Source organism: Schistocerca nitens, chromosome 4, assembly GCF_023898315.1.
Source record: "Schistocerca nitens isolate TAMUIC-IGC-003100 chromosome 4, iqSchNite1.1, whole genome shotgun sequence".
NCBI classification, from domain to species: Eukaryota; Metazoa; Arthropoda; class Insecta; order Orthoptera; family Acrididae; genus Schistocerca; species Schistocerca nitens.
In genome coordinates this window covers 198,323,612-198,340,641 of record NC_064617.1, presented here as the reverse complement: position 1 = coordinate 198,340,641, position 17,030 = coordinate 198,323,612, and the positions used below count along the sequence as shown (strand labels likewise).

The 17,030-nt window shown below is 36.4% G+C and overlaps 1 protein-coding gene across 1 annotated transcript in view; it reads left to right on the top strand.

Annotated features, from left to right (window-relative positions):
- LOC126251630 (uncharacterized) overlaps nucleotides 1-17,030 on the top strand; it is a 184,774-nt gene that overhangs the window by 66,633 nt on the left and 101,111 nt on the right. The window contains exon 5 of the mRNA XM_049952174.1: nucleotides 9,778-9,899. Within this exon, the coding sequence (XP_049808131.1) occupies nucleotides 9,778-9,899 (122 nt within the window). The remainder of the gene's footprint in view (nucleotides 1-9,777; nucleotides 9,900-17,030) is intronic.

Here is a 17,030-nt window from a genome sequence, read left to right as displayed (position 1 = left end):
CTACCTTCACTACTTTGCTGAAATTAATTTGGAATTATTTCATGATTCCTTCTGCATTCAAGGTTTTTCAGTAATCCAGGTGTTGATGCTAATGCTTCTGTGTATTTGGCAGTAAGTGGTCAGATCCTTTTCCACACTGACGACAATCATGTAATGTGTCTATTTTATGTTGTACATTTCCACCTGTCCCTTCCTCTGCTAGCATCTTATCTTTGTCTGCAAGAGTCAAACCATATTCATGAATGGCATCTTCTGATTCTGTACTTACTACAATCATCCTCATTTACACATCACTCACTTCATTATTTTTTTCAACTTGCATACCCTTTGAATTCTAATTTCCTTCAAACATCTGGCTACTCATCTTGTTATTGCTGCTATTTACCAAAAATCATAAATCTGTTGCTTATTTTTTATTTACTCCTGTCAGAAGTGTGATAAATATTTACAATTAAATATAAACATGATTACTTAACCATATGTACAAAGATTACAGAAAATAAATTAGCAAGACAAAGGAATTGACCAAGTCTACATTCAGATAACTTTTCTTTGGCAAGCAATAGATCTTTTTCTGAGCATGAAAATGGGTAGAGAGGGCTTCAGCCCACATGGCTAAATACTTGTTCTTGGCTACACTCAGACCTACTGTCCCCTGATGTGAAATCCTATTACTTAAATGATGAATTTGCCCTGCTGACACCAGTTCTTATTTGGTTAAGGGACCTCCAACCATTGCAGTCCTCACTGCAGTCAGTCAGGTGATATTCACGTGACTCCATCCAATCTTGATGCTTAGATTTCCACAATGAAAGTGTGGCCTTACCTGGAAGTACTTCCAAAGGCTTTGATGTGTGGAGGAAACATTTCCACTGGCCGGAGTGGCCATGCGGTTGTAGGCGCTACAGTCTGGAACCGAGCGACCGCTACGGTCGCAGGTTCGAATCCTGCCTCGGGCATGGATGTGTGTGATGTACTTAGGTTAGTTAGGTTTAATTAGTTCTAAGTTCTAGGCGACTGATGACCTCAGAAGTTAAGCTGCATAGTGCTCAGAGCCATTTGAACCATTTTTGAAACATTTCCTTGATTTCAGCCTAGGTTGAAAATGTTACTGGCCAAACAGTGGGTGAGCTCCAACATATGTTTCCAGTCTGGTGCTGATTCACGCCTACTCGTTTCTGTCCTGGTTGATTTTCCTATGCAATAGGCATTTTATTGTTTACAGTTATTAACCATGTTTGTAATCACAGTCTGTTAATTACACATTAATATGACCACGTGCACCTCTCTTCAGGTATGCTGTTCAATATGCTAGTCTTATTCTGTCTATTAATCTTTAATAGTCTGTATGTTCATGCCATAGCTAACTAGAAATGTGACTGGCTCCCAACCCACTAACAGAAGACCCCTTGTTGTTCACAGTGTAGCCATACTCAACAATAACATTTCAAATACTTTATTATTAATGTCTGACTACTAGCTGAAGTCAAGAGTGATTCTCATATCCACTCATTCATTTGTCATGTTTTATGATCCCAACAAGAATTAGAACTCTCTCAGGAATATTGAATGAGTCAATGTATAAATTAATAAAGACAGATGATTCATAGAAACTTAATCTTTACGTTATATTAACAATAAAATATAACTATACAAATTATTATTGTATGTGCTTGTGCCTGCTAAATGTAACCCAATAAGTTAGAATAATAGCTCCTACTTTGTAAAAAGCTCCTGCTTTCTCAGTTGGATTAAATAACTGCACTTTATCTTTTATTGGTAGCTTGCTATTATCAAGGAAAATAATTACATACATCTCTAAATACAGAAACCTTTTTAAATGCATCACTACATTTGTACACTGTTAAAAATGAACAATGCTGCTACCAATGCACCTAAACAACCTTTTCAGTCTTTGAATTCAGACAGTTTGTGGAAGTGGCTAATAAGGTTGTGTTTTTATAGTGGTCTTCAACCCAAAGACTGGTTTGATGCAGCTCTCCACACTAGCAAACCACTCTAGCCCATCCTATGTAACTCTCTTCATCCCTGCGTAACTACTGCAACCTATATCAGTTTGTAATTGACAAGACTTGTAACACCCCCCCCCCCCTCCCAATGACCCCCCCCCCCCACACACACACTCTCTCCCTTCTCTTCACTTCCTTTACCAAATAGACAATTCGATGATGTCTTAGATTTGTCCTGTCAACCGATTCCTTCTTCTAGCCATGATGTGCCATAAAACTCTCTGTTCAATTTAGTTCAGTACCTCCTCATTAGTTATCACTCTAGATGGGTATCTGATCTTCAGCATCCATGTGTAGCACTAAATTTCAAAAGCTTCTTTTCTCCTCTTGTCTGAACTGTCACTTCTGTGCCAGCCAAACACATTATTTATTTACAAAGAAAAAAAAAAACTGGACAGTGAACAAATTATCTGACTGGAACAGATGTGATATCATGTCCAGACAAACTAATGGTTACAATTTCAGAAAAATTGGATGATTTATCCTGAGAAAGAGCTCCACAAATTGAACAAGTTAGCAATGTGTTGGTCCAGCTCTGGCCCTTGTGCAAGCAGTTATTCAACTTGGTATTGATTGACAGAGCTGTTGGAAGTTATGACATGTGATCTATTAATCAAGCATGACAATTTATACTTTGAATACAACCAGTGATGAACTTTCAAACATGTATTTGTTACTGCAAGTAATTTTAGTAGACTGGAATACTCATCTCATGGTTGGGAGTCCTCCACATAGACTCTATGGCATAAATCTGTCTTTGCAGCCCTGGATAATCATAATTTATAGGATCTGGGTTTTCTAAAAATTAATACCACTTTACATCTTCTTGGTATTTATTGGGAATTTCTTCCATTCCACCATAAACAATAACAAAACTCACAAAAGCAACTAAAACATCCTCCTCCTCCTGCCTCTGCAGCTCATGTGTATATTTTTTAACAATCAAGTAAACAAAACAGTAATTATTAAAGTGGCCAAATATGAGATTTACACTTAAAAAGTTAATTACAAAAGTTATTGCTGCATTAGCTTGACAAAAAATAAATTGCCAAATTGATACATAGTGGTTGTAGCTGTGTATTTCATGATTTACTGTGAAAATACTCATTTATATCTGATCCAGTAATCCAAAATATGGAATATTGATTTTCTTCTTAATTACAAATTGGATAACATTTTCATGAATTCCAGACACATTGTTTGATAGTCTCATTAAGCTGGTTTTTTATGAAGTGATCAGATTTTGGGAAAATCTGAAAATATTATACCTATTTACAGTACATTTTGTAAGCTTATAATTAAAAGAATAATTGATAACTTTCTAGTACTGCGGTTTTATGCAGAATAAATTACCAAATTAACACATAATAAAGATTAACTTGCATTTTGCAATTTTTTTGTGCAAAATAGTACTTTACGTCAGATCCAATAATGCAAAATGTAATGTTAATTTTCTTTTTAATATCAATTCAGATTTTGTAGCTAGGATTTTTTTTAAGCTCCAAGTATATTGCTTGGTATGATCATGAAGTTAGTTTTTTTATGAAATTCTCAGGTTTTATCAAATTATGAAAAAATGCTGTTTGTTTGCAATTCATTATGAGAAATTATTTTTGAAATACTACTCTGTTACTTGATAAAATACGCAAAACTTTACAGGTGTCATGTTACATTCTGCCACATAGTTTTTGGCAATACACTTATGTAGAATATACAGAGATGTGAGGTGTTTGGTATCTGGTTATATACTAATATGTGATTCTATAATATTCAATTGATTTATGTTGTTTGTCCCATTACAATGTCCTTCTGTGGAATTGCACCAAATTCTGTTCAGTTGGTGCCTAAGATTGTCAACATCTCAACCTGGTTGTCAGGCTTTGCCCATAATAGTCCAAACATTCTCAGTTGGGGAGAGATCTAATAACATTGCTGGCCAAGGTAGGGTTTGGCAAGCATGAAGACAAGCAGTAGATAGAAGCCTTCGTCATGTGTGGTAAGGCATTATGTATGCAAGATCAGGATGGCTTGCCATGAAGGGCAACAAAATAGGGTGTACAATACCATTGACACAGCATTGGGCTGTAAGGGTGCTGCAGTTGGTGACCAGAGGGGCCCTGCTATGAAAAACAAAGGCACCTCAGACCATTACGCCTCAGACTTTTGTCAGGTGACAGTCAGATTGGTATCCTACCACTATCAAGGGCATCTCTAGATACCCCTTTGGAATGGAATCTCATTGACTGGAGCAGAAGTGTCTTTGCTGATAGGTTCAGTTTTGAATTGAGCACCAACAACCAGCAGAGACATGTCTGGAGAAAATGTATGACTTTTTTTGATATTTTCAGTTGGTAAATGCCAAAAAGAGTATATTGACAAAAGTACAAAGATAAAACAACTGGAAAACATAATAATATTATAGATAGGTTTTTATTTAATGTGTCATTTGGTTAAGATAACCCATAAAAGGGCCATTCATGTTCTAAGTACTTGCACAAAAAAGATAACAGATCTAAAATTAATGCTGTGACAGGAAACATGAAAACTCCAAGAAATATTTGATACTGGACTGATTTCTTTACACATTGCAACAAATTACATTAACCAGATTTTTAAAAAAATGCTGTTGTGGATACAGTACACATATTCTTCACCCAAAATGTCATCCAATGAAAGGAGCATGATCACAAGCCCTCATTCAGTGAGATACTGATAAAAGTTTTGGCATTTGGTCCATGACCCCAGAAAATGGTCCATTGATCAGGATGCATCTTTTCCTCTCTCTACAAGAACTGTTAAAACGACTCCTCGTAGTTTAATATGATATTAAGCAAACATTGGTTAAGGAGTATTCACTTTTTCAAAAATATAAAATAAATTATAACATTATAATCGTTCCACATAGTTAAAACAATGAGCAATGTGGGGGCCTCTTCTAATACTTCCAAGCAATCTGAAACAATTACTTAGTTTATGAAAGATGTTAAAATATGTGAGAATTCATTGAAGAAGGGGTGAGAAATTAGTACATAATTTAAAATATGACTGATAATACCAAAATAAGAGTCAAAATGATATTAGAAGTAATGCAGGCAGCTTGCAGTGTTACTTGTTTATCAGGGGTGCTGACTAAAACAAAGTATTGGAGAGGCCCATACTGGGGGTCTTGCCCTGGGAAATTTTAGATGAAAAATAGTGAGTTTTAAAGTTTTTTAAGCATTTTAGAGTCATATGCTCAGCGTTAGAACCCTGAAAACTGGACTCTAGATAACTCATCGTTCTGGGAAACTCGATAAGCCTGACACACACACACACATATATATATATATATATATATATATATATATATATATATATATATATATATATATATATATATATATATATATATATAACAGAGGGAAACATCTGCTTGTGTCTGTATGTGTGGATGGATATGTGTGTGTGTGCGAGTGTATACCTGTCCTTTTTTCCCGCTAAGGTAAGTCTTTCCGCTCCCGGGATTGGAATGACTCCTTATCCTCTCCCTTAAAACCCACATCCTTTCGTCTTTCCCTCTCCTTCCCCTCTTTCCTGATGAGGCAACAGTTTGTTGCGAAAGCTTGAATTTTGTGTGTATATTTGTGTTTGTTTGTGTGTCTATCGACCTGCCAGCGCTTTTGTTTGGTAAGTCTCATCATCTTTATATATATATATATATATATATATATATATATATATATATATATATATATATATATATATAAACAAAGATGATGTGACTTACCAAATGAAAGTGCTGGCAGGTCGACAGACACACAAACGAACACAAACATACACACAAAATTCAAGCTTTCGCAACAAACTGTTGCCTCATCAGGAAAGAGGGGAAGGAGAGGGAAAGATGAAAGGATGTGGGTTTTAAGGGAGAGGGTAAGGAGTCATTCCAATCCCGGGAGCGGAAAGACTTACCTTAGGGGGAAAAAGGACAGGTATACACTCGCACACACACACATATCCATCCACACATATACAGACACAAGCAGACATCAGATGTCTGCTTGTGTCTGTATATGTGTGGATGGATATGTGTGTGTGTGCGAGTGTATACCTGTCCTTTTTCCCCCTAAGGTAAGTCTTTCCGCTCCCGGGATTGGAATGACTCCTTACCCTCTCCCTTAAAACCCACATCCTTTCATCTTTCCCTCTCCTTCCCCTCTTTCCTGATGAGGCAACAGTTTGTTGCGAAAGCTTGAATTTTGTGTGTATGTTTGTGTTCATTTGTGTGTCTGTCGACCTGCCAGCACTTTCATTTGGTAAGTCACATCATCTTTGTTTTTAGATATATTTTTCCTACGTGGAATGTTTCCCTCTATATATATATATATATATATATAGCTGGCAGGTCGATAGACACACAAACAAACACAAATATACACACAAAATTCAGACAAAATTCAAAATTCAGCTTTCGCAACAAACTGTTGAATTTTGTTTGTTTGTGTGTCTATCGACCTGCCAGCGCTTTTGTTTGGTAAGTCTCATCATCTTTCTTTTTAGATATATTTTTTCCACATGGAATGTTTCCCTCTGTTATATATATATATATATATATATATATATATATATATATATATATATATATATATATATATATATATATATACACACAGTATTTCTGTAAAAAGCTAATTTAATTTACAGTAATAATCATGCTTATAGACTATTACAGAGCAGTGAATATATAACCCTGAAAAGACTGAAATTATATTTAAATAAATCCTAAACTATCATTAAAAGAATAAAACATAAAATATTGCTGTCGCACAGTAATAGCACTTTAATTAATAAGTGAAATAGCTAATTTAAGCTTACTTTGAATAAGGCTCAGGGTTCATTAAATAAAAACAAGTTCTCAAACTTAATGCTTTAATACGGTTAATAAAGTTAATACAGTATGCCTAATACTTTCAGTCAAAATGTATGTAAATAGCAGGTTTTAATTTGATCTTCCAATGTAAAAATATTTAAGTGTTTGAAAATAACTAATACAGTACTATAGTAATGTAGTAATACAGTACTAAACTAGTACTAATATTCCTAAACTGAAAATTTAACGTTATGTAAGTATTTAATTCTCTATTTTATAAAGATTTTTAATATTGCTCTAAATGCCATTACAAGGGCTAGAGTGTCTTTAGAAAGGTGCAAATGTCAACCGTCTGACTGGATTACTGAATATGAAGTCATTGATGACTGGTCGGATATCCAATTCATCCAAAACATCTCGGTGTGCATGAAGAACAGCCAAGTTGTTCAATCACTGCTGTCCCATTGCTGATTGGAGAATCATCAACAGTACAAATACAAAATGACACTTGTTTGTGAATTGAAGAATCACTTGTTTTGTCAACCATAATAGAAAAATGCTCAGTTTTCTTGATTGAAGCCAATACCTTTCTCAACACAGACTTTCCTAGTAGACCAATTATCTCATTTTGAATATCATGGGATGTCCACTTATACCCTGAATGCCCTAACAAATCTTTAAATTCAGGTTTGTCATTCTTTCGGAGTTCCAACAATTGAAAAAAAAAATTGAATTTACATTTTTGTGCCCTCTAGTTACTAGTCCTTGTCAGCATAGAAATTGCACGGTAGTAAAAATTGTTACAAGAGCTAAACGACCTTCCTTCATATCACAATCTAGCTGTTCTTTCAGCCGTGTGTGGTAGCCATGTGGCCCAAGGCACGTTGTCTCGGTTCGCGCGGCTCCCCCCATCGGAGGTTTGAGTCCTCCCTTGGGCATGGGTGTGTGTGTTGTCCTCAGTGTAAGTTAGTTTAAGTTGTGTGTAAGCTTAGAGACCGATAACCTCAGTAGTTTGGTTACATAGAACTTACCACAAATTTTCAAATTTCCTGTTCATTCAATTGGGAGGCCACACTTCGGTTAGTGATTGAATTCAGTTTCAGAACACCTTCTTTATGTGTAAACATAATTTTATGAAGACAGAATTTTTCCAAAGCCTTTTTCCAGTTATAAAACACTACAGAAGTAAATGCATCTTCTTTTTTTGAGGAAAATTGTAATAGATTTTTAGCATCTGCCTCTTTGCAGATTTTGCAAAAACTTTTTCGGTAGATGCTTCATATTCTTGCTACATATATTTGATCAACCAAGACTTCTTAAATGATCTTCCGTTACCAGATAGTTTAGGTTTTGTCTTTGAATGGTTCTTGCCTGAAGACGATGAAGCAATTGACAACACAATGACTGTTGGAGATGACTTGCAGTATCATCAGCTTCCAAGCACAACTTTTTGGTAACAAATTTATCCATTGTAAACTTAATTCACAATGCACTAAGAGACTAAAGTAAATGAATAAAATATAATCATATAAAATAGTCCACTAGACACTAAAGTTGGAACACTTAACATGTCTGCAGCATGCACTGAACAAAACTATCCACACTCAATGACTGCGACAGCAGGGTGGGCTTTGTATAGCCGCAGTGTCGTAATGTCTCGAAGCGTCAAGGTGATGTGAGGAGGAGGGTTTCAGGTGCTTCTGCTTCAGTCCTTTTGATGTTGCTGTGGCTGCAGCACTGGCCCGCCAGCGCCAGACTTTACTCGAAGGTTCGCACACTGGAACAAATACTAAGTGTGCCTGTAACACTGTAACACTATCATGATTCACACTACTCGTTTTCAGTTAACCTGCTTACTACTGTAATATTTATTTGTTTTAACTCATTACTGAATGTATTTTAAAAGGTAACTATTGTCAAACAAGGAAAATAAAAATTTCAACATAATTTTGTGATTTTACAAAGCATAATATAACTAATAATTTTCTTAAATTATTGGGAGGGGGAGGGGTGACTCTGCCCCCCCCCCCCCCCAAACGAATTTTTGAGGGGCCTCTGGTCACTTCAGGCCCCATGGAGTTGGCGCCTGTGTTGTTTATAGGTATGTACTCAGATTCAAGTTTCTTGAATTCTTGTGGTTTTAACTGTCTGCACCTGAATATACTTATGCTACGATCCTGATGGTGCAGGGCTGTCAAACTTCATCATCTTTTCAATCTTGAGAATGCTGGGATTGAAATAATTCAACATGTATGAACTTTTATAAATAAACACTAAGAGTTTCTTTGATAAGAATCTCCATATATAGGTTTATAAAATGCCACTACTTCATCTATTCAAAACTTTACAAGATAGAAAACAACACTTAAGAGAGTATATTATAGTTTGAAAGATTGTAAATGAATAAATATCAAATATGCTGCTTCTGTTTCAGTATGGATCTCTCACAGTATTGTAATGCTGTGGTCATTTGTTATGGACCCACCTCATTAGTCCATCCTGGGATTATGATACACGGAATGTGCTCCTAGTAGCGACACAGATACTTAGTCCTGTTGAGTTACTACAATCGACATCCCACATTAAAGACAACTGGTGTTCCTCTGTACACTCATTACATGTAAAGTTACATAACAAGCCCTCCATAAAATTATACAATCATAATTACTAAATCACCATATTGCTTAAATCATCATTGATTGGTTAGGTTACACATTAGTCTGCCAGAGTGATAAGTAACATCACAAGCTATACATCTTGAATCTGATATCACCTAACACTGTATACCAAGTACTTTTACTTACATAAGTGTGCTGTTTGCTATGTGATTCATATATATTTTGTAAAGTAAGCTGTAAGGAAAAAATCTCAAATATAAACACATTATCTCTTTCGCAGGTGATGAACTTGATTCTGGATGGACACCTCATAAATCTTTAGGTGGAAGTTTAACACTATTTTGCAATTTGAAATGCAAGGAGAGGCTAGCATCTTGCTACTTTATTCGTCTATACGATCAGGTACTCTTGGAAGATAAATGAACTTGTGTGTATATAATGCACTTACATGTTTCCAGGAACAATATATATGTAGAAAGAAATTGATCAAACATTTATATTGTCTGGAAGCAGACACTGCAGATCATAAGTTATAAAATAAAGCAAAGGAGAAAAGGGTTAAGACCAATATGAAAATGTTATTGCTGTTTAGTTATCATGGGATGAAATGTAAAAAAATTGTGTAGAACTGTTTGGGTAAAGAGTACCAGGTAAATAGAATTTTTAATTAAAAAAAGAGGGTTCAGTGATGTAACAAGTGATGTGGATACTTGTGGTTTCAGTTAGCAGTGAGGAGGGTAAACGGAGTGTGGAAGTTCGGGAGTTTGGGCGGGGGGGGGGGGACTGAGCAGCCAATAGTTTTGACTTTAACCTCAATTATACAATTGAGAATGATATCAAGCATATAACTGAGAATGCTCCTTACACAACTGCGAAGATCACGGCACTCGTTGTGTAGTCCAACAATTCCTGATTGAAGAGTGATGTCAGACATGTTAATGCAAAGCTTGGAGAGACACTCAGGAGAGGGGCCATTCACATATGGGTGTGAGTGAGCATTTCTTATGAAAGGCAGAGCTGCAAAGTAAATATAGTTAAAGCTGAAAATAGCTACTAACAAAGCAAAATGCAAATCCATGAGTATGAAAGTACACTCATTTGGTGTCTTGCATCACAAAATCAGGAGTAGTCTTGTAAATAATACAGATAAAATTGTTGGAAATCTACAAAATTGAACAATATTAACAGAGAGATACAACATAATGTTATCCTATTTCAGATTCAGTAACAGAAAATGGAGCATGATAAAACACACAAAAAGTGTAGTTAAGTCACATACCCTGCTGATTAATGAATATTGTATTGAAAACATATTTGAATGCAATAATTATTGTTATGCAAACACAGAAACTAGTAGTACTACTGACAGCTTAAGGTTGCAAACAGGAAACACCTAACAGTTAACCAAACAGTTAGAGAGAGTGCTAATGAGATTATGTAAACTTAACTAAAGACCTTCCTACCCCTGTTGTTTAATGGTACTAGCTGAGCATGAATACAGGGTGAAGTGAAATTCACACATGCAGGCTTCGCAGTGCAACTCCTGACAAACCAACGATAAAAAATTTTTTCTCACAAAATTTCGTCTGGCGAGTACATCTGGCAGAAAAAGGACATTAAAGAGAAGCACTCTGCAACACTGTAACCACATGTATGGAACTACCTCTGTTAGCACATATTAGTTGTTCTGTACAGTTGGTGCAGTGGGTAGAGTTTTGGGTTAGCATCCAGGAGGTTGAAGGTTCGATCCTGTGTTGGGGCGCATTTTTTAATTTTTTAATTTTCTAATTTCTTTCTGACATTTCCTACTTTAATAAACACCGTTTCTTAGGTCACATGTATCCTAAATTTATAAGATTTTGTAATGCTGGACATAACAAATATGTGGTTAGACAAATAAGAAATAGATAGTTGAAACAAGTGACCTGTCATAGGACAGAATAACTTTGCAAACAATATCAACTTCGAGATGGTAAAGATGATGGCACAGTACAATAACACATCATCTACTTGTCATTTGTACTACATGTGATATGAGCTCTCAGAAGTCGCACATTAGCAACAAGTGACGACATAATGTCCACATTAATGACCTCACGACTTTCACAATGGAGTATGTTGTCCTCAGAACGACAGTTGCTCAAACCAACCTCCCTGTACATCCAAACATTGTGCAACTCAGCGGATCATACTGCTCTGGATCCTTCACAGCAAAGCTGCATCCACAGTAACAAGAGCAGCATGAACACACGCTACCAATTCTTCCACTTTCGGCAGCGGGGTAGAGTACATGTGCTCCTTCAGGTGTCCCCACAGAAAGAAAGCCAGTGGATTTAGGTCAGGTGAACATGGTGGCCATACAGCTGGACCTTCACATCCGAGCCATTTCACTGGAAATGTTCTGTCCAAATACTGTCACACATTACTTCCAGAGTGTGGAGGTGCACCATCATGTTGGAACCATATCCTCTGCTGAACATGAAGTGGAACATCTTCAAGTGCATCTGGCAGATAGTTTGAGAGGAATGCATGATACCTTTATGAAGCCAACAGTCAGGCAACATGTAGGGGTCTAAATACCTGTTGCCCAATATTTCAGCCCAGACGTTGATACCAAAGCAAACTTGATATCCACAGTCGTGAGTGACGTGCAGGTTAATCCCACACCAATGGTTAGCATTGTGCATATTGAAGACACTCTCACGAGTGAATGCTGCTTCATCTGACGATGTTATGGTGTTCACAAAGTCATAGTTGGCTTCCTGTTGTTGGTGGAACCATTCACAGAATTGCATCCATTGATGGTGATCTGCAGGATGCAGGTGTTGCATGAAAACATAATGATAGGGGTGCAGCCCTTGCTCATGCAGCACGTTAACAACCGTGCATTGTAGGACACGCAGCTGACTTGCTGTGCCACTCGTACATCACTGAGGTTCTTGTTTATGACCTACAGAATAGCTTCCTCAGTAGCTGGAGTACGGCGAGTCCATGGACGACCTCTGTCATGCAATGGTGAAAGGAGAAAACCTGACTTCCGAAGGCGCAACTCCAGGTTACAAAACACATTTTTATCTGGATGGCTTTTACGAGGATATCTAACTGCATATTCATGAGCGGCAGCACCAGCCCTGTTATCAGATGCACCAAGGACCAGAAGTGTATTCACATATTCATTGTTCGTGTATATGTCTGCACACTGATTTAGAGGTTTACAATGAGAAAATTTGATACATGTATGCATGTACATTGGAGTCTGTCACAGGCATGGTTCTCCATTCACAACTAGTCCCTGTCCAGTGCACAGCGCATTCAGTATAAACATGCCATCAGTCCAGTGCGCTGTTCCACCTAATGCGCATTGTCCCTCTGACAGATATTATTCTGTGTGATTCATCCCGACACCGCTAATTGTGTAACTGTGAAATTTTCAGTTCCAAATTACATTGTTTCCCAAATGCTAATAGACATGATGTTTCCATAATTCCATAAATGTAATAATAATAATAATAATAATGATAATAATAATAATAATAATACATACATACATACATACATACATACTAAACAGCATGTGGTTACCAGACTCAATGTTGAAAGGCATAATTAGTGGGACCATGGTGTTAACACATACAAAGAGTAACCAAGTTTGGACATTATTCACAAAGCACGTTGTTAGTCCTACTGGTAACATAAGGCCCTAACAAAATGTAATGGACCTCAACGAAGCAAGTATTATAGTTGGTACTAATCTGTGGGACCATTTGATGAGAGTACAAAGAAAACTGGTGTGAATAAATTCACACCCCTGATGTGGAAAAGGCTTCTTTCAAAGCTGACCAATCTTCCATTTCTATGATCATAGTATGTAAGTGCAAATGTTTTCTGGAAGACCCGCTGCAATCGCTGTTGATGATTAAGATGCTGCACCACATGGACTACATTTACCAAATAAAAACATGTGCCTCAAACCAAAATCAGACCATTGACCTCCTGCACTAACTGTACAGCACGACAATTATGTGCTGATCAGAAGCAGTTACCATATGTGTGGTTACAGTGTTGTCAGATGGACACTCTTTAATGTCCTTTTTCTGCTGGATGTACTCACCAGATGAAATTTTGTGAGGGACTGGCGTGTGAGGAGTGGTACTGCAAAGCCTGAATGTGCAAATTTTGCTTCACCCTGTATAATGGCCTGGATTGAAGTGGCATCCTGGAGACATTTTCACTGGTGACTCAGAAGTCCGATGCAAGAGCTGACTTGATGCCCACAAGCGAGGCAAATATGAGTCGCTCCAGCAGGAGTTTAGTCATAAGCTCATGTCTTATGACCTTTCTACCGCTACTGTTTGATGGTACTTGCTGAGCATGAATAAAGTTGTTATTACCCATCTTTGGATTATATCTGTAATAAAGTTTAAAATGAGGACAAAAGGTCATGCTGCAATGCTCATGAACAATTTGTTCTTAAACTCAGTTTGGGATTTGGATTTAAAAGTGATGATAATTGGCTTATGTGACCTTAATGCTCAAATCTTAACAATACAAAACACTGACCAATTAATCTGAGACCATAATTCATGTGCTTAACACTCGAAAACATCTACAAGCATATGCTGTTGATGAATAAATTAACTGTTTCTTAAACACAGGCCTGCTACTACACCACTTTTAGCTGTACATGACCACAGGTTGTACAGCAACTGTTATTAAACCATATTATGTCAAGAAGGGAGATCTTACTAATACAGAGGATATGCTGAAAACCAAAACTGAATCTATATCAACTAGCTACAGCCTCAGTAGTCAACCATAGCTGAGCACTACATCTCCACAATACATTATGTGGACAATACTGGCAGAAAAATCTTTGCTTGGTGAAATTCTTTTGAGATTCTATTATTAAGAAATCTATGGAAATACAGTTGGCAGAAGATTTTACTAATGAGGATGGTGACTTTCATCTGGATAAGGTGTCGGTGCTGTCATTTCTGTAATTTGTTCACAAAGACTAAATTATACACCTAGTGCTTCATATAGTAACAACTAATTCTACCAATTTTACCAGTTTTAACTTTGAGGGTACAATTTGACAGAGGGTGTGCTCATGGTGTGCTAAATTGCAGTACAATTTGACAGAGAATGCTATGTTTGACAGAAGATGGTCATCCAGCCAAGACCTTTGCACATGCAGCACTGCATTGTTGCATAATTTGAGCAATATAACCTCCAGTCATCAAACTCAGCTAGAGATTGCTGCCTGACTGTCAGCCAAACTATTGAGGCGAGAAGTAAACAACATCTGAACAGGTTTATTTGCATATCAAAAACTTGTGTTATATGGCATGATCACTGCATACCTGATTATACAAATGGTTAGCATACATAAATGTTATTACATAGATATTGTGGCTCTTGCATTTTTACACAGAATACATACCCTACTAATTATGTTGTACTCAATAATTTACAATTTTGCTTGTTGGAATCACATTTATAATAAAAGATTTTTTACATCATATACAAATTCATTTGTGTTATAAAATACTTGTTCTTTCAACCATGTCTCTACCACTATTTTAAATTTATTTTTATGTAATGCACTTTTATCATGTGATATATTATTGAAAAATATTTTTCCAACATGTGGAAAACTATATTGGACTTTGCTTAAATGAGTCCAAGGAATGTCCAATAAGTTTCTGCTTCTGGTTTTGTATTAGTGCACATCTGATCTACTTTCATACATGTGGACATTCTGTTTGGCATGCATAAGTACTTTGAGCGTGTATAGACTGGGGACTGGCAGTATTTTGTGCTCAAAAAAGTACTATATGCAAGATGTTAAGTTGCTTGAACCAAAAATACATATAATGGTTTTCTCCTGCCAGAGAAACACTGTTTTGTTTCAGCAGAGTTTCCCCAAAAAAGAGTTCCGTAATTCAAGTGTGTAGGAACAATGGCATAGTATGCCGTAAGCATGAGCTCTATGCTCACACAATCTTTCAGCTTCCTAATGAGATATAAAACTCTTGAAACTTACTGCAGAGCTTTACTGTGTGGATATTTCAGCATAATTTACTATATTACAGAATGCTTGAGTTCATTTTGTCCATTATTAGTTTCCCTAAGGAAAAAGATGATGTATTCAGTTTTATTTTTATTTGATGTCAACCTATTTTCATGGAACCACTGAACTGCTTTTTCCATCATGGAGTTTTTCATTTGTTCGATGACATTCATGTCATTATGTGATGTGCAATCCCAAAATTACAGAGGTCCAACACAAGCACAGCAGCACTGCACCGAACTACCTTCCAGAGCCATCATTACCATCAGATGGTGTACCACAATGCTTTGTCTTGAGAATATTTCTTTTTATAGTGTACAGTGATGTCCTGCCCTCATGTGTGAGGAAGACAGAAGCAATACTATTCGCACATAATACCATTCTGCTTATTGAAGCAAAAAGTAGAGATCTTACCATTTCTGCAAGTCTCATCAGATGTGAAGTTTACCGGTGACTCTAAAGAAGTGGGCTCATCTTAAACCCACAAAAACTGTTGCTTTACATTTTCAGCCCTTTAAAGCAAAAATGTAGACAAGCAAGTAATTCATATGAACACTACTCTGATTATTGTATTTTGCTTCTTGACTGTCATTAAGACATGAGGAGAATTACCCCAAAAGATAACTTAATATCTTAACAGTGAGTGTATCTGAGAAAAATATACAGTTTTTACCGTTTCATGAGCACCATTGCTAGAGAGCACTCGGAGTACATATTCTAACTTAGAAAATTGTGAGATTAAGGGAGACATGCAAGAGTTCCATTTTAGAATTTCTTGCAGTAAAAGGCCTAGAAACTTTGTATCAGTGATATTTTGAATAAAATAAATAAATAAATATTTTTACTACTGAGTGCATTTCTCCCATATTTGACTTCATTCCATAAATATATGTCATAACTCACAAACATTTATTCTTTGTTATAACCTTTGTTTTTTGTTGGTAGCGTATGGTTAACATTTGGCAGTTTCCTTGTTAGAACTAATACATGCATATTCAGTTTTAAATTATTCTTTAGCTTTGTATCTAGATACATATATACATTCAGATTTAACAGATTTTGAGCTTAAGTTGATTATTTTCATGAAATTTCTTGTGCAGTTTATGGAAGTTCACTCTTTTCAGTATTTATTTATTTATTTATTCATTTATTGTTGTGCCAGTTGGTTGCCTCATAAAATGATATTCAGTCATTCAATAAAGAGCAAATGTAGCTTAAGAAAAGAAAAATACTCTGCTGGTATACTATGCAACTGCTCGAACACTTGACCCTGCCTCTATAGAATAGGATACATTTCCATCACAGGCACATGGTTCAACATGTAGTCACAAAAATACGCTTTGAATCACCACTCTTCTGCCCTCTGGCAGTTGAGGAACTACTTGACCGAGAAGTAGTGGCTCCACAGTCTGGAAAGTCTGAAACATGGTTTGTAAACTGGTGTACTGACCACATGCCCC